The sequence below is a fragment of the Scomber scombrus genome, chromosome 18, assembly GCF_963691925.1.
Source record: "Scomber scombrus chromosome 18, fScoSco1.1, whole genome shotgun sequence".
NCBI lineage: Eukaryota > Metazoa > Chordata > Actinopteri > Scombriformes > Scombridae > Scomber > Scomber scombrus.
Window position 1 is genome coordinate 4,193,819 of NC_084987.1, and position 18,078 is coordinate 4,211,896.

General features: G+C 36.9%; 1 protein-coding gene across 2 annotated transcripts in view; it reads left to right on the top strand.

The window, feature by feature from the left end:
- mmd (monocyte to macrophage differentiation-associated) overlaps positions 1 to 17,627 on the top strand; it is a 27,113-nt gene extending 9,486 nt beyond the window's left edge. Inside the window, exons 1-7 of one of the 2 annotated variants that reach the window (XM_062438642.1) lie at positions 6,857 to 7,388; positions 8,516 to 8,597; positions 8,695 to 8,855; positions 11,085 to 11,159; positions 11,243 to 11,344; positions 13,298 to 13,367; positions 15,246 to 17,627. In XM_062438642.1, coding sequence (XP_062294626.1) covers positions 7,363 to 7,388; positions 8,516 to 8,597; positions 8,695 to 8,855; positions 11,085 to 11,159; positions 11,243 to 11,344; positions 13,298 to 13,367; positions 15,246 to 15,449 — 720 coding nt within the window. In that variant the 5' untranslated portion in view covers positions 6,857 to 7,362 and the 3' untranslated portion in view covers positions 15,450 to 17,627. Of the gene's footprint in view, positions 1 to 6,856; positions 7,389 to 8,515; positions 8,598 to 8,694; positions 8,856 to 11,084; positions 11,160 to 11,242; positions 11,345 to 13,297; positions 13,368 to 15,245 lie in introns of those variants that run through there. The other variant, XM_062438641.1, reaches the window with a different exon arrangement.
- The last annotated feature ends 451 nt before the right edge of the window (positions 17,628 to 18,078 follow it).

An 18,078-nucleotide genomic window follows, 5' to 3' on the forward strand; every position in this document is an offset into this window, starting at 1 on the left:
TATGGTAATATGACAAATGTCAAAGTAAAGTGATTCTTTACATGTCCCGTAATTAATTTAACCCTCCTGTTGTCCTCAGGTCAAGAAAGGACAGGAGGAAGGGAGGAAAGAAGGAAGGAAGGAAAGGAGTAAGGAGGGATGGAGGAAAGGTGGGAAGGGAGGAAGGGGAAGGAAGGAAGGAAGAAAGGAAGGAAGGAAGGAGGGAGGGAGGAAAGAGGAAGAGAGAAGGAGAGAAGGAAGGAAGGAAGGATGGAAGGAAAGGAGGGAAGGAAGGAAGGGAGGAAGGAGGAAGGAAGGAAAGGAGTAAGGAGGGAGGGAGGAAAGAAAGGAGGAAGGAATGAAGGAAGGAAGGAGAAGGAAGGAAGGAAGGAAGGAAGGAAGGAAATGAGTAAGGAGGGATGAGGAAAAGAGGAAGAGAGGAAGGTGAGAAGGAAGGAAGGAAGGACGGACGGAGGAGGAAGAGGAAGGAAGGAAGGAAAGGAGTAAGGAGGGAGGGAGGAAAGAGGAAGAGAGGAAGGTGAGAAGGAAGGAAGGAAGAAAGGACGGACGGAGGAGGAGGAAGAGGAAGGAAGGAAGGAAAGGAGTAAGGAGGGAGGGAGGAAAGAGGAAGAGAGGAAGGAGAGAAGGAAGGAAGGAAGGATGGAAGGAAGGAAGGAAGGAAGGAAGGAAGGAAGGAAAGTAGGAAGGGAGGAAGAAAGGAAGGAAAGGAGTAAGGAGGGATGGAGGAAAAGAGGAAGGAAGTAAGGAGAGAAGGAAGGGTGGAAGGAAAGGAGGAAGGAAGGAATGAAGGAAGGAAGGAAGGAAGGAAAGAAGGAAGGAAGGAAGGAGGAGGGAGCAAAGAAAGCGGGAAGGAGGGGGAGAACAAAGGAAAAATTAAAGAAAGAGGGGAGGAAAGAAGGAACAGTCAAAAGAGACGGGGTCAATTTGACCCGGGAGGACGACAGGAGGGTTAAACTCATATCATTCTCCAAATAATTTAATAAATACTAAAAAATAATCATCTCATCTCTTCATAAAAGATTGTGAGGATTCAGACAGGGCAGATTTTCAGAACGAAACAATGTCTAAAAAGCTTAAATACCATGCACACACACACACACACACACACACACACACACACACACACACACACACACACACACACACACACACACACACACACACACACACACACAGGTGTTTTCAGTTTGGGTGGAGCGAGGCATGATGTCACATTTCTGATGCGAGAAATAAGTAAATATTTGATAGAGTGATCAGCGTGAGACCTGAGAGAGCCATGCTGGAGTTTATAGTCTAATAGTCGGGTGATATTATATCAGCAGGGTGATGGATAACTTCTCCAATTTATTGCATCAGGGTTTTTTTGTTGACTGATTTGTGAGTTTGCAGGTCAAAGGTCGGCTCTGACTGAAGAATACACGCTTTGTCCTGCACTGATATATGCAAGAAAACTGTAAGGACAAGAAAGGATGCTTTGTCTAATCAGGTCATATAAGTAGAGATCAATGTAATATAACCATAACCCTAAACTAAATGATGTACTCTGACCTCAATCACACTTATTAACCATAACCAAAAAGCTCCAAAAAAAGTGACTTTGGTTCTTATTTATAGATAACTTTTCAAAACTCAGTTATATAAGGCTACTCGGAGCCAATGATGTCATAAATTGCATCAGTTTAAAACATTTTAAAGTTCAATGAATAAACATAAACTCCTCTACAGCCTTTAAAAAACCTATGACTTAACTGAATTAACCCTCCTGTTGTCCTCAGGTCAAGGAAGGACAGGAGGAAGGGAGGAAAGGAGTAAGGAAGGAAAGGAAGGAAGGAAGGAAGGAAGGATGGAGGAAAAGAGGAAGGGAGGAAGGAGAGAAGGAAGGACGAAGGAAGGAAAGTAGTAAGTAAGGAAGGAATGAAGGAAGGAAATGAGTAAGGAGGGATGAGGAAAAGAGGAAGGAAGGAAGGAAGGAAGGAAGGAAGGAAGGAAGGAAGGAATAAGGAGGGAGGGAGGAAAAGAGGAAGGAAGGAAGGAAGGAAGTTAGGAAATGAGTAAGGAAGGAAGGAAGTAAGGAGAGAAGGAAGGGTGGAAGGAAAGGAGGCAGGAAGTAAGGAAGGAAGGAATGAAGGAAGGAAGGAGGAGGGAGCAAAGAAAGAGGGAAGGAGGGGGAGAACGAAGGAAAAATTAAAGAAAGAGGAAGGAAGGAAGGAAGGAAAGAAGGAACAGTCAAAAGAGACGGGGTCAATTTGACCCGGGAGGACGACAGGAGGGTTAAAGTAAAACTAACAACAGATAACAAGTTCAACAAAGGTTTGATTTATATCTGTCATCTCCTCGTCTGTCACACGCTGCGGCCGCACCTGCTGGAGACGCTCTGGACCAGAGTCAGTACAAAGCGCTCTCAGTCACTTTGTTTTATTTATGAGTGTACGGAGGGTTGGGACTGAATCTGACACCGAACATCATCACACGCTTATCTCAACGTGTGTTAAAGTTTCCATCAGGTCTAAAAATACAACACAACAAAGAGTCTCTGGTGGAGAACAATGCATGCTGGGAAGTCTGCTAATATAATAATAATAATAATAATAATAATAATGATGATAATAATAATAATGCAAAAATGCAACCCAAAGTATTTTAAATAATAAAATAAGGCATACAACTTCATAGTAAAATGAAAATAATCCATAATTGTAATTTCAAAAATTGACAACAATACAAAATGATACCAATAAAGTTTAAAAAAAAAAAGAATACTAAAGATCAAAATGTAATAATATTAAAGGCCAAATTCAAGAAAAGATAAGTCTTTAATTTATTTTTGTTTTGTTTGTTGATATGCTGATATGAGTTTGAGTTGAATTACTTTGAAATGAATAAAACATGATAAGGTTAATGACAAAACATTAGTTCATTCCACTAAATTCAGTTTCAATGCATTTATTCAAAAAAAGCGACAGTGTACATTAATCAACGTTCAAACAAATGAAGTTAGAAAAAGACTCTTTGCATGATGTTATTAGGCGTCCTATAGGATAATAAAAAATAATCCAACATATGCAATAGTTTTTTGTAATGCTTTGTTTATTGATTTTTAAGTAATAAGGAAAAAATAAATAGTGTATCGACATTAATAACCATATAAGTAGTAATATATATACACACAAGAAATACACATATATACACTCAAACCTACATACATACACTTATACCTATACATATACATATACATTCAAATATATACAATATATACACAGTCAGGAAAAAACTAAACAAAAAACCCCCAAATAGAATAAATTCAAAAATAAACAAATAAATTAAATAAATAAATAAAAACAAATAGTAACACTAGTGATAATAACAGGAAGAAAAATTATAAATAATAATTTAAAAAATATAAACTAAATAAACAATAATATTTATTATTGTACTAATAAAGTAATAATGATCAATTCAAGTAAACATAAATAAATAAAATAAATAAATAAATACCAATAATGACAATAAATATAATAACAGGAAGAAAAATAATAAAATAAAATAAATAATAAATAATAATAATAAACAATAACATTTACTATTGTACTAATAATATAATAATGATCAATTCAATTAAAAAATAAATAAATAAAATACCAGTAATAACTCTAGTGATAATAACAGGAAGAAAAATAATACATAATAAAATAATACATAAATAATATTAAACAATAATATTTGTTTTTGTACTAATAAAATAATAATGATCAATTCAATAAAATAAATAAAATAAATAAATAAATACCAATAATAACACTAGTGATAATAACAGGAAGAAAAAAAAATTATAATAAACAATAATATTTATTATTGTACTAATACAATAATGATCAATTCAATAAAAAATAAATAAATAAATAAATAAATAAATAAATAAATAAATAAATAAATAAATAAATAAATAAATAAAAAAGAGGTGGGTCAACATATACAATAGTTAAGAACTACATTTAGATGAAATAAGGTTTATACAGTAAATATGATACAAATATGATGTTAAACAGCTTTAAATCAAACAGTGACACCTGTTTGTGCGTCAGGTTAAACAACAGAGCAACACCACACACACACACACACACACACACACACACACACACACACACACACACACACACACACACACACACACACACACAAACACACACACACACACCTAACTGACACCAGAGAGACAGAGAGAGACGATCATTGCAAGAGTCGGGGGGCGAGATAGTTTACAGCCAGGACAGGAAGTCACCCTGAGCCTCGGTGTCACACGGTTGCCAACCTGTGGCTCTCAGGTCACATTAGAGGTGTTAGCGGAGCAGAGCACATGGGGGGGAGGGGGGGGGGGGGGGGGGGGGGGGGGGGAGACAAAAAGCAGACTGGTGCCAGAAACAAGGAGACACTGTCCACTGACATATGGCCATTGTCCGTGCTAATGTCCTTTTTAAAAATCCCCCCCCCCCCCCCCCACCCCCCTCCTCCCCTCCTCCTCCCCATAAACAATGAGCTCTTTCTCTCGGTCTGGATCAATCCCATTATTTGCTCTCGCTGGTACAGTAACAGCCACGTGAACCACAACCATACATACATACATACTAAATAAATATACTATATCAGAGCAGTTAAGGTGAATTATATATACTGTAGCTCCAGATTCACAGCAGCGTACAGCTTGAACTTCATTAAGCCCGAGGATTGCTCTTACATAAACACTGTTAAATCTAAAGAGTCACTCATCAAGTTACAGCGCTATTATGCAACTGGGCTGTGTGTGTGTGTGTGTGTGTGTGTGTGTGTGTGTGTGTGTGTATGTGTGTGTGTGTGTGGCAACATCGGACTCAGATTTCTACAGCAGCTCCATTAGATATAATGAAAAACACTGCTTTACCACCACAATTATGTATTTATTTGTGTATAATAACACGTGCACGGTGCTGTTTAGTCTATAATGAACCTTAATGCTGAGTTCATGCTGTTAACATGAGCCACTGTGTTCAGTATTTCAGTATTGGAGGAGCTGCTTATATAACGTTTGCATCACAAGAGCATCGTTTGTTTAGCAGAACATGCTGAAGGCTTCGAATCAACTAAATCAGATTAATATTATAGATTTTTATAGATTTTAAGGTCTTCTTCATATGTAAAAACAAGTAAAATATTCTTCAAGAAGGCACCTAGTTGGTTTTAAATGTCACTAAATTCAATTTAAACATGCAGGTCAGAGGTCAAATAGCTACTAAAGCAGACAGAGGAGCGTTTTTCACTTTAAAGGGCAAGTTCATAATTTTTTAAATGTCTTAAAACAGTCATGCGGACTATTAAAAGATCTCCTTCAAATGTGCAAAAAAAATCCACATTGTGTCGATATAGTCATTTAAAAGCTTATATGAGGCTTCATCAGTCTGAGTTAGTCATATAAAGTGGATATCTGACACATTTACAGTCTTTTTAGCATCAGATTCCCTCTTTGTGTTGGAAGTATAGTAACAAAAAGAGGGAGTTTGGCACTAAAATTGAAAGATATCTACTTGATTTGACTCATTTGGGACAACTGAAGCTTCATATTATCTTCAGATAAACTTTTAACAACATTTTTTGGACTGTGGATTTACTTCAAATGGTCAAAAAACCTGTTTCTTTGTTCATTTGGGAACCTGATATAGTTTCAACCCTCCTGTCGTCCTCAGTTCAACAGATATTAACTCAAAAATTAAGCATACTTTAATTTAAATGAGGCCTATTTACCATAATTTCCTAAAAATAAGTGTAAAACTTGTCGTAATAACTTGGAATGAAGTTTGGTAAAAAGGTCTAACACAGAATTGGGTTAAAATGTATACCTTTATACTTAATAAACAGTCAAAAAAGGGTAAACCTGTTCTTTAAGGTCTTATAATGAATTAAAAATGATCCATAAAGCATTAATAAGAGTATTTATTAACTATTACTTAACCAATAAGCCATTAGCTAAAACATAGGTGGCCTTAGAGAGTATTATGCTCTTCTATATATTGCTTATATTCAACTATATCTTGCAAATAATAGTTAAAATAAAAATGGTAAAGTCTTGAAACGACTTTCAGAAAAAATATAAAAGAAGAAAACGTATTACTAAACCATTTCCCAGCATTTAATGTTTATTTATTTATGTATTTTTGCATGTTTATTGATCTGTTACAGTTACTGAGAAAAATATGTGTAATTTTCCTAATTTTTTAAATATTTAACATGTAACTGAATACATATATTGCTGTTTTTAATTCTTTTAAATCAATATTTTTTATTTATATTTTGTAAATATATCATGACGTGAGCGTATTACCTATTACATTTCAAATAGAGTAACTAGTAATCTGTAATCAATTACATATTAAATAGAGTAACTGTAATCTAATACATATTAAATACAGTTACTAGTCATCTATTACATATTAAATAGACTAACTGTAATCTATTACATATTAAATAGACTAACTAGTAACCTATTACATATTAAATAGAGTAACTAGTAACCTATTACCTATTAAATACAGGAACTAGTAATCTATTACATATTAAATACAGTAACTAGTATCTGTAATCTATTACATTTCTATAGTAACCTTCCCAATCAGAATTATTTGTCTTTAAATCAATCTTTTATTTTATTTTAAAAAAATATTTGCATATCCAATGAGGTGACGCTCTCCTCTTAATAGAACGCCCACCTTGCATCTGATTGGCCAGCGCGCCATTCTACTCTCTTCTGATTGGCTCAACCGCGTTGCCAGTCAACATCTCACCATTACAGGGGGCGGTAGGGACAGAAAACACACTTCAACATTGAGCAGCTCAGCGCGGAAGAAGGAAGAGGAAGAGGAAAGGAGCTGCTTTGCTTTTTTGCTGTTGCTGTTGCTTGTTGTTATTAAGAGGAGGAGGAGGGAGTCCTTTATTATTATTATTTTTTTATTTTTTAACGCCAGCTATGGATATCTGCAGCTCCAGCACGTGGGAGTGAGCCAGCAAGCATTTTTGCAACAGGATGGTATTATTAAGAAAAAGACTAAAATGGTGCCTTTATAGTAGGAGTGTTAGCATTGAAGCTGCTGGTGCCTTGTAGCTGCAGCTGTGTAGTGTGTGTCTGCAAAAAAAAAAAAAAAAGAAGAAAGAAAGTTAGCTCATGAGTAGCTAATGCTTAAGGCCTTCCGTTTCCTTTTTGGCTTTGCAGGACAGCTTATTGTTTAATTCCTGCCTTTTGTTACAAAGAAAAAAGAGCTCGTTTTTTGCTGGCGTTTGCAGCTTTGTGTGTGTGTGTGTGTGTATGTGTGTGTGCTGTCTCATCTAAATAAGGCTGAAATGAAGAGAGTGAACAGCTTTCAGAGGTGGGTAAAAAGAAAAAAACATGAAAATGTGCCTTTAAAAAAAAAATTATGTTAATGCAAATGTTTCTTAGCTGTGTCATTAATGTCAGATAATAAGAGGAAACTAATTTAATCTATGTTTTAATTGCATATTACTGCTAGTTTCTGTTTGTAATATGAATGATATAACTTTAAATTAAAGGAGAAGTTCTTTTTTTTTATTTAAAGTGTTTCTTAAAGCAACAGTCAGGTCTCCAAATGAGCTTTGAAACAGGTTTTTCTTGCTGTAATTATTCCTCTTGTTCATATTGGCCAATCCACAGTCCTCCTATTGTGCAAAAAAATGTGTTTAAAAGTTAATCTGAAGCTATTATATCGCCCAAATGAGTCAAATCAAGTAGATATCTTTCAATTTTAGTCTTTTTTAGTGCTAAAGTCAAAGTTTTGTTACTATACTTCCACCACAGCTCAACAGAGGAAACACAAAGAGGGAATTTGATGCTAAAAAGACTGTAAATGTGTCATATATCCACTTTATATGACTAACTCAGACTGCTTAAGCCTCATATAAGCTTCACATTAACTCTTTTGGGATCTTTTAATACTCAGTAATAAACAGGAGGAATGATTGCAGTGATGAAATAACCTCTAAAATAGTGTGAACTTGTCCTTTTAAAGCCATATTTACATGTTGAATAAAGTTGTTTAAAGTTTGGCACAGACAAATAGTAAAATAGTTGAAATAGGCGTCACAATTACTCATCTAAAGAGCTTTTATCATGTAGTAGATTGGGGCTACAACTACTAACAATTATGCTCATTATTGATTAATAATGTCTTGTTTTGTCCACAACTCAAATATATTCAATTTACTGTCATACAGGACTAAATAAACTAAGAAAATAATCACATTTGGATGTTTTTTAAGTTTAAAAATGGCTCAAAACAGTCAATAAACTAAATAATTGGTGGTTATTTTAATAGCAATCATTGCAGCTCTATAGTAGATACAGGAATCCTAATTCATGCATTTGCTTTATCCTTAAAATGTAGTTTGCACCCATGATTCAGCGTTTTCGCCAGTCCTCTCGCTCTTTCTACAGAAAGTCTAATAATTTGTTTTTTTGTGTGTTTTTGTTTTTTTTCAGGTTCATGAACAGACGGGCTTCTGCGAACTGCCGCTACCAGCCCACCTGCTACGAGCATGCTGCAAACTGCTACACTCATGCAGTAAGTCCACATCACCTCACCTATTTATGAATGTCTTTTGTGTGGTGTGTGTGTGTGTGTGTGTATATATATGTAATAGTGTGTGTCTCCTCTGTAGTGCCTCATCATGCCGGCCTTCGTTGGCATGGCGCTGCTGCACCGGCTGTCCGACAACAGCTGGGAGAAGATCACCGCCTGGGTGTACGGGATGGGACTGTGCGCTCTCTTCTTGGTCTCCACTGTGTTTCATATCGTCACCTGGAAGAAGAGCCACATGAGGTGAGAAGAGACGAACGTAAACGTGGTGCAACCCATCGTCCAGTTGGTGTAACCGGTGTTTTATCATAAAAAAATCTGATTATATATGCAGGAACATGCAACGCAACACTACTTTTTTAACCCTCCTGTTGTCCTCGAGTGAAAGGAAGGATGGAAGGGAGGAAGAAGGAAGGAAAGGAGGGAGGAAAGGAGGAAGGAAGGGAGAAGGAAGGAAAGGAGGGAGGAAAGTAAAGAAGGAAGGGAGGAAGAAGGAAGGAAAGGAGGAAGGACGGAGGAAAGAAGGAAGGTAGGAGGGAGGGGGGAAAGAAGGAAGGAGGGAGGAAGGAAAGGAGGGAGGGAGGAAGGAAGGAAAGGAGGGAGGAAAGGAGGAAGGGAAGGAAGGAAGGACGGAGGAAAGAAGGAAGGTAGGAGGGAGGGGGGGAGAAAGGAAAAGAGGAAGGAAGGAAAGAAGGACAGAGGAAAGAAGGAAGGTAGGCGGGAGGAAAGAAAGAGAGAAGAAGGGAGGAAGGAAAGGGAGGAGGGAAGGGAGGAAAGAGAGAGGAAGGAAAAGAAAGAGAAGGAGGGAGGAAGGACAGACGGAAGGGTGGAAGAAGGAAAGAAATGAGGAAGAAAGAAGGAAAGGAGGGACGAAAGAAGGAAGAAAGGGGGATGGAGGAAAGAAAGAAAGAGAGAAGGAAGGGAGGAAAGAAGGAACAGTCGAAACAGACGGGGTCAATTTGACCCGGGAGGACGACACAAAGGTTAAATGAAGTAATTATTAGTGTAAATCCACTTAAATACACTGTAGGTGGATACAATATTGAATATGTATCATTCTACTGTGGTTACACCATTTGACATTTTCAGGAGCAATCAGTCTTTTGGTTAAAAAATGGTGCAAATGATATAAAACCAACAAAAATACTAAATGTCCATTTTAACAAACTTGATGCTGCTTGTAAAAACTATATTTAAACATATTTGTTGAGTTGCTCATCTCCTTATTTATCACTGACCCTTGTTCTACATACATGCACAGGAAAGAAAACACAGTACACAAACAAGCAGCTGTGATCTCTCTGTTATTCTAAGTGGTGTGATAAGTCTTTAATGATCAGTTTGTCCCTCGAGGATTTAAACCAGGAAGTGTTTGTTTTTCTTATTTTGGCATCAAACTTCCTGTTAAAACCTTCTTCTTGTTTCCTTTTTGACTGGATTTGTATTTCTTCACTGTTTGTCTTTTGTAATCCTTCTTTTCACCGCTGGTTTCCTTTTGTTGTTCGCTGTGTGTTTTAAATTGCATCAGAAGCAGCGTTGTGACATATTTTCTACATCTTTGCACATATAATACCTGAGTTTTGGTTCTGATAGAAATACCCAACTTTTAGAGATTTACACAAAATCCTTCTTTTCATTTTAAAATAGAAGCCAAAGCTCTCAAATGTGAAATTTTGTCTAAACTCAAAACTTTATAAATTAGTGTCTAAAATCGACTATGACTAGAAAGTTCAGTCCAGACTTACTGATAATGATATAAACCTTTTTTTTTTATTTATATAGAACTTTTCTTAACAATGTTATAAAAGGAAATAAAAACCCAAACAAGGATAGAAATAAAAAAAGGAGTAAAGAGGTAAAGACAGAGATGCAGAAGTAATAGTACATGATGTATAAAATATAATAAAATAATAAAATGCACAGAAGTAAAACAAACATTTCCGAAAAAACTTTTAAGAGGTTTAAAAGAAGCTTTTTAGTAATTTTACAGGATGTATTCCTCATGTGATCTGGATGTGAAAAAGCTAATTATGTGTTTTTTTTTCTGAGCTCACAGTTGAAATAATCATTTTATTAAAAAAAATAAAATAAAATAAATGATTATAAAAAGCAGCACAAGAAAGGTTGTTTTTTTTTGTCTATTTTTAATTAAATGTTTAATTAAAGCTGCATTTACTGTGCTGAGACGCTCCTCACATGTCACCACTGAACAGTGATGATCAGGTTTGTCACCTGTCTGATTGGCAGTTTGAATGCAAGTAAAATATGATCAATTAATTAAATATACACTTAATTTATATTCATCATCATGCAGACAAAAAAAACTCAAATTTTAGATTTAGTTTTCAGCAGCTTTAAGTTTGAGTTTCTGTTCTTCGAAGCTCTTTTCATTAATTTCCACACACTCAGTTATTTGTGATGTTGAGTTAAAAATAAATTAAATATTCACCTGTTTGTTTGTTTGTGTTTCAGGTCAATGGAGCATTGTTTCCACATGTGTGACAGAGTGGTCATCTACTTCTTCATCGCTGCCTCCTACACACCATGGTGAGTGTCACACAGAGGAAGCATACTCTCTAACTACTCTCTCACTTTTTATTTATTGTAACCTTCTTCTTTCCTCCCGCCAGGTTGAACCTGCGTGAACTGGGCCCTCTAGCAGCACACATGCGCTGGTTTGTGTGGCTGATGGCTGCTGCTGGAACCATTTATGTCTTCAACTATCATGAAAAGTGAGTTGATGTAAAGTAATCTGATTACACAGATACGCAGGGGTAGTTCATGTGATAATAACCAGCAATTAACCTGCACCCATTTTACTACCTATTTATAACATGCAGCACCAATCTGGAAGATAAATACTACTATTACTATTACAATTACTACAAGTAATACTACTGCTCAGTGTTGGGAAAGTTCACTTTCAACATGAACTAGTTCAAAGTTCAGTTCACACATTTGAAAATGAACTAGATCATAGTTCTTCTGTATTTCAATATGTTGCTGCAAGCTATTATTTCCCAAAATTTCAAAATAGTTTTAAGTAATCATATGAACATGCCGTATTAATGGTGGAGGCAGAGTCTGAGGTAGTGCTGCTCATAGACATATATGCATGGGTTAGGGTTAGTATGCATGTCTATGGTGCTGCTCATAGACATATATGCATGGGTTAGGGTTAGTATATATGTCTATGCTGCTGCTCATAGACATATATGCATGGGTTAGGGTTAGTATATATGTCTATGGTGCTGCTCATAGACATATATGCATGGGGTTAGGGTTAGTATATATGTCTATGGTGCTGCTCATAGACATATATGCATGGGTTAGGGTTAGTATATGTGTCTATGGTGCTGCTCATAGACATATATGCATGGTTAGGGTTAGTATATGTGTCTATGGTGCTGCTCATAGACATTATATGCATGGGTTAGGGTTAGTATGCATGTCTATGGTGCTGCTCATAGACATATATGCATGGGTTAGGGTTAGTATGCATGTCTATGGTGCTGCTCATAGACATATATGCATGGGTTAGGGTTAGTATGTATGTCCTATGGTGCTGCTCATAGACATATATACATGGGTTAGGGTTAGTATGCATGTCTATGGTGCTGCTCATAGACATGTATGCATGGGTTAGGGTTAGTATGCATGTCTATGGTGCTGCTCATAGACATGTATGCATGGGTTAGGGTTAGTATATATGTCTATGGTGCTGCTCATAGACATATATGCATGGGTTAGGGTTAGTATGCATGTCTATGGTGCTGCTCATAGACATATATGCATGGGGTTAGGGGTTAGTATATGTGTCTATGGTGCTGGCTCATAGACATATATACATGGGTTAGGGTTAGTATGTATGTCTATGGTGCTGCTGCCTTCATAGTTAGTTTTGCCTCCATGCTTCTCATTGCGGCGGTTTTTGACGCGTTCATGCACAACACTGAGTACAATTACTACAAGTAATACCGGTACTACCACTGCCGCTCAGCTACTACTCCTCCTGCAACTGTCAGAATCGTAAATTAAACAGTTTGAAAGTCAGTCAGTGATTTCACCCTGCAGCTCGTCTCTTTGTGCAACAGTTCAGTATTTGAAGGCAGGGTTTGACGAGTTTTACTGAGTTGTTCAGGCATCATTTTAAAGAGACCCCTAACATTCCCACATGAGCAAACACTTGGTGACAGAAGTGAAGAAAAAAAACTCCCTTTTTTAAACATCTGGTTTGACCCGGTTGGGGTTTGAGAAGGAGTGAGACAAAGGGAAAGGGAGGAGAGAGAGAGGAGAGAGAGGAGGAAGAGGGAGGAGAGGAGGAGAGGAGAGGAGAGAGAGAGAGAGAGGAGAGAGAGAGGAGAGAGAGAGAGAGAGAGAGAGAGAGAGAGAGAGAGAGAGAGAGAGAGAGAGAGAGAGAGAGAGAGAGAGAGAGAGAGAGAGAGAGAGAGAGAGAGAGAGAGAGAGAGAGAGAGAGAGAGAGAGAGAGAGAGAGAGAGAGAGAGAGAGAGAGAGAGAATGATCTTTTGTCTCTTTGGAGACTGCACAACTTTCACTGAAATTACATTTTTATTACAGTAACATGATATTTGTTTCTCTCCCTCCTTTTCTGGCGCCTTGTTATTTGCAGTCATTTTCATTTCCCATCGAGTTCGTCACTGATAATTGTTTGTTTGTCTTCGCAGGTATAAACTTGTCGAGCTGGCCTTCTATTTGACGATGGGTTTTTTCCCCGCGTCAGTGGTGACGTCAATGGTAATAATAATATAATAAATTATCCTTTTCATGTATTTACACGTGGCTCATCATCACTTCATCACTCCATCCACCCGACGGAGGTGTGAGAACATTTAGTTTCTTCCTCTTCTTGTCGAGAGCTGCTGGTGTTTACCAAGCACTTCATCTGTAATCAGTGAAGCCTTTCCAGGGTTTATGTTTAATATGTTGTATTAAAATAAAAGTAATAAAAGTTCCTCCTGAGGTTTTGCAGCATTGCCTAAAAAAACATGCTGATTTTAATTATAAACCTCCAATATTCTCATTCTGTGTTCTAGTTTCTGCTGCCCCCTGGTGGTTCTGGTGGATATTACAGCTTTATAAGTCAATACTCTAAAGCTACTAAAAATATAGTTTAAATGACACCAAATTATTTATTTTACCTCTTAATATAAAACTTATTTAATACAATTATTAAAAACTTTCTCACAGAAATCCACATTTTGCCATATTTATCTAATTTTATATCAGATTTCTTTTCAGCTCAGTTCTGTGATGCATTGCAAAGCAAAAGTTGAGCTTTTTTTATGTATGCATGCTCTTATTTTTAAATGATATATTAATTATTTATTACCTTTTTAACCTTGTGAAGATGCCACATACTGAATCAACATGAGATTTACTACATTACATGTAAATATATACATCTGGAGGATTGATTGATTCATAAGCAGCTCATTTAACCCTCCTGTCGTCCTCCCGGGTCAAATTGACCCCGTCTGTTTAGACTGTTCCTTCTTTCCTTCCTTCCTTCCTTCCTTCCTCCCTCTTTCTTTAATTGTTCCTTTGTTCTTCCCCTCCTTCTCTCTTTCTTTGTTCCCTCCTCCTTCCATACTTCTTTCCTCACTTCCTTCCTTCCTTCCTCCTTTCCTTCCTTCCTTCCTTCCTTCATTCCTTCCTTCCTCATTCCTTCCTTCTTTCCTTCCTCCTTTCCTTCCTTCTTTCCTTACTCCTTTCCTTCCTTCCTTCATTCCTTCCTTCCTTCCTTCTTTCCTTCCTCCTTTCCTTCCTTCTTTCCTTACTTCATTCCTTCCTTCATTCCTTCATTCTTTCCTTTCTTCCTTCTTTCCTTCCTCCCTCCCAGCCTCCCTCCCTCCCTCCTTTCCTTCCTTCTCTCCTTACTCCTTTCCTTCCTCCTTTCCTTCCTTCTCTCCTTACTTCATTCCTTCTTTCATTCCTTCATTCTTTCCTTTCTTCCTTCTTTCCTCCCTCCCTCCCAGCCTCCCTCCCTCCCTCCTTTCCTTCCTTCTCTCCTTACTCCTTTCCTTCCTTCATTCCTTCCTTCCTTCCTTCCTTCCTTGACCTGAGGACAACAGGGGGGTTAAAGTTTAACTGAACAACAAACTGCAGCTTCCAAAATGATGGAATAAAATTATACAATTTGAAAAATGTAATATATCAAAAACTTTCTCACATTAATGTTGTTATAACCCTCATCATCACCATCATCATCATCATCATCATCATCATCACATTTTTCTAATTCTACTTATTTTATTTTTCCCAGCTCAAAAATTGAGCATTTTCCATTATTTTTAAAGATGAATAAATGAATGTTTGTCCTTTTTAACTTGTGAATAATCTACAAACTGAATCCACATGAGAAGTTCTACAAAACAGTAGTGCAAATAGTATAATGGTGCAAAAAAATGCAAAATAAAGACTAGATTTTTTCCAATAGAAGCTCATTTGAGAGGTATAACATGTATTATATTTAACATTAGGAACATTTTTAACTCTGCACTTCAAGCTGCAGCTTCCAAACCGACCATGAAGTTGAATCAGCTGAAACCTTGAGTGTGTTTCTATTTATAATTTTTTGAACCTTGTGTTTTTTGTATTTTTGTGTTTCTGCAGAGCAACACGGAGGGGCTAAGTGAGCTGGCCTGCGGAGGACTCATCTACTGCCTTGGCGTTTTCTTCTTTAAGAGCGACGGCGTCATCCCCTTCGCTCACGCCATCTGGCACGTGTTCGTGGCGCTGGCTGCAGCCGTGCACTACTACGCCATCTGGAAATACCTCTACAAGGCTCCCAGCGCCGATTCCCTCCTCGACTCGTGACCATGACAACGGCGGCGGCGGCGGCGGTTGGATGCTGGTGCTCCACCTTCCTCCTCCTCCTCCTCCTCCTCCTCCTCCTCTTCCTCTCTCTTTATCTCAACTCGCCTGCACACTCGACTCCCTCAACTGCCCGCTAACGCTGCAGCGACAACCGAAAAAGTTTACGAAAAAAAAAATCTTGACCATGAATTGTTTACTGTTTTCTAACGTTGGAGGAGAACAGTTTTTTTTTCTCTCTCTCTCTCTCTCTGTCAGCGTCTCCATGGCGATCAAAAAAAAAGCTACTTTCAGAGTTGTTTTGTACGACTTCAGTATTAACAAAAAAAAACTAAAAAAAAAAAAGAAAGAGAGGGAGGGGATTTAGACTTTTTACACTTCGTAATTAAAACCTTCGGCACATTGATGAGTATTTGAGGAAAAACGTTTTATAGCGAGTGTTTTTGTATCACGATGAAAGTGAGTCACATTCCACAGTTTGGAGTCGTTCGAGTGTCAAAATAAAATAAAAAAAACTTTGGAGATTCATCGTTTATTTTGGAGGTTTTTGAGGTTTAACGAAACGAGGTGCTAAAAGTAGCAGGGCTGGGTATAAAGGTGGAAGGTTTCTTTACTGTATCTGCATCTGATTTTCATCGCTGATATTAAAAAAACATTTTGAGAGATATTCATTTGATTTTCCATTTAAAAAAAAAACAAAGGTCCCCAAAAAATATGAGTAACTTTGCCAAAGTAAAATTAATCTTAACGTCACATTTACTGTCAGCTTTTGTTTCCCTGTATTAAAAAAAGAAAGGTACTGAGGTTTGTTACCCAGCCCTAAATAACAGTCAGTCAGTGTTTTGGTTTTTTTGCTCTGCTGGTTTTTTTTTTTTTTTCAAGTCAAACAAAAAAGAACAAAACTTGGAAAGAAAGAAAGAAAAAAATGCTCCTAATGAGACGTTTTGATCATTTATTTCCATTTGTTTCACTCTCATACCCATCTTTATCACATTCACTCTGTTTTGTCACGTTTCTTCTTTTTTTGGGGTTGATTGACAACCAAATGCAGTTTCCACAGTTCCTCCTGTTTAGTATTGAGCGCCCCCTGCTGGTTGGATGGTATATGTGTGTGTGTGTGTGTGTGTGAGAAGAGCTGCAACGATTCATCAGTTTTTTTGCCAACTATTTTTTAATAATCGATTAATCGTTTCAAGTCAAATTCCAGCTTCTTAAAAATTGTGATTATTTTCTCTTTAAATCCTCCGTGTTAGAAAAAAAAGCTTTTTAAAAGACCAAACTATTAATTGATAATCGTTAATAGCAGCTCTTTCAGTGTGTGTGTGTGTGTGTGTGTGTGTGTGTGTGTGTGTGTGTGTGTGTGTGTGTGTGTGTGTGTGTGTGTGTGTGTGTGTGTGTGTGTGTGTGTGTGTGTGTGTGTGTGTGTGTGTGGAGGCAAGACGAGGTGCGATTTTGTTGTTTTTTTTAGTTAATGAGCCAAAACGATAAAAGAAAATCATCTCAGGCAGGTACGAGGAGACGACATTTTTTTTTCCACTGTATAATAAATGTGAACTCTGTGTGTGTGTGTGTGTGTGTGTGTGTGTGTGTGTGTGTGTGTGTGAGAGATTGAATGAATGAATGACATTTCTCTCTCCCTCTCTCAGTCTCTGATTTGCACCACTAGAACGACCAGATTTCCATTTTCCAGTGAAGAAAAAAAACAAATCTCATGTCTTTCATCTTTTCTTTTTTTTTCTTTTCTTTTTTTTTTTTCATTTGTAAATTTGCTTCATGGCTCCTGATTCATAAACTCATTTTATTTCTGTTTCTTTTCCTCTTTTTTAGTGAAGTGTGGAGCTAAATTATTGCTTCTTTTTTATTTTATTTTATTTTATTAAATCGTGGCTCTTCTTCCTCTTCCTCCTCCTTCCTCATCCTCTTCTTGAAATGATTTGATTTTCCTCAACCACTCTCAGTTTTGTAATGTTTGTATATTCTGTTGATTTATATGAAATCCTGGCCTTTTGCAAAGGGAGGAAAAAAAAAAGAGAGAAAAAAAAAAGTTGCTTGTTCTTGTCTGTTCCATTGGCTGTTTTTAATGGTGCTGCATAAACATGAATGCTCCTCCTCCGCTATACTGAATATCTCCTTTCTTATAATGTGACAATAAAAGATGATGATGATGATGATGATGATGCACCACGTCTACATATGAGATCCTTTAATTCATAATGAGAACTATTAGGTTTTGTATCGACTGTCTCAAGCTCTTATCAGACATCTTATGACATCACTTCCTGTACTGACATTTTCTATCAGTTTTAAATGTAAATAACATATAAAACTAATAATGAGGCTTTTTCAAATAGGCTGAACATCTTTACTCAACCTTTATTACTAAGGTTGAGTACATTTTTGATGCTTTACTTTGAAATATTTCTCTATTTAAGCCAAACTTCTCCAATATATCAGTGTTTTATTTTATATACAAGACTTTTTAAATTATAGTCTTAATTAAAATAAGCTAAACTCAGGAAATAAAGGTATCGATATGAGATAAGTATGGAAGATTTAATGTGACTCAGTACTCTTTCCTCCCTTCCTTCTTTCCTTCCTCCATCCCCCTTTTTTCCTTCCTTCTGTCCTTCCT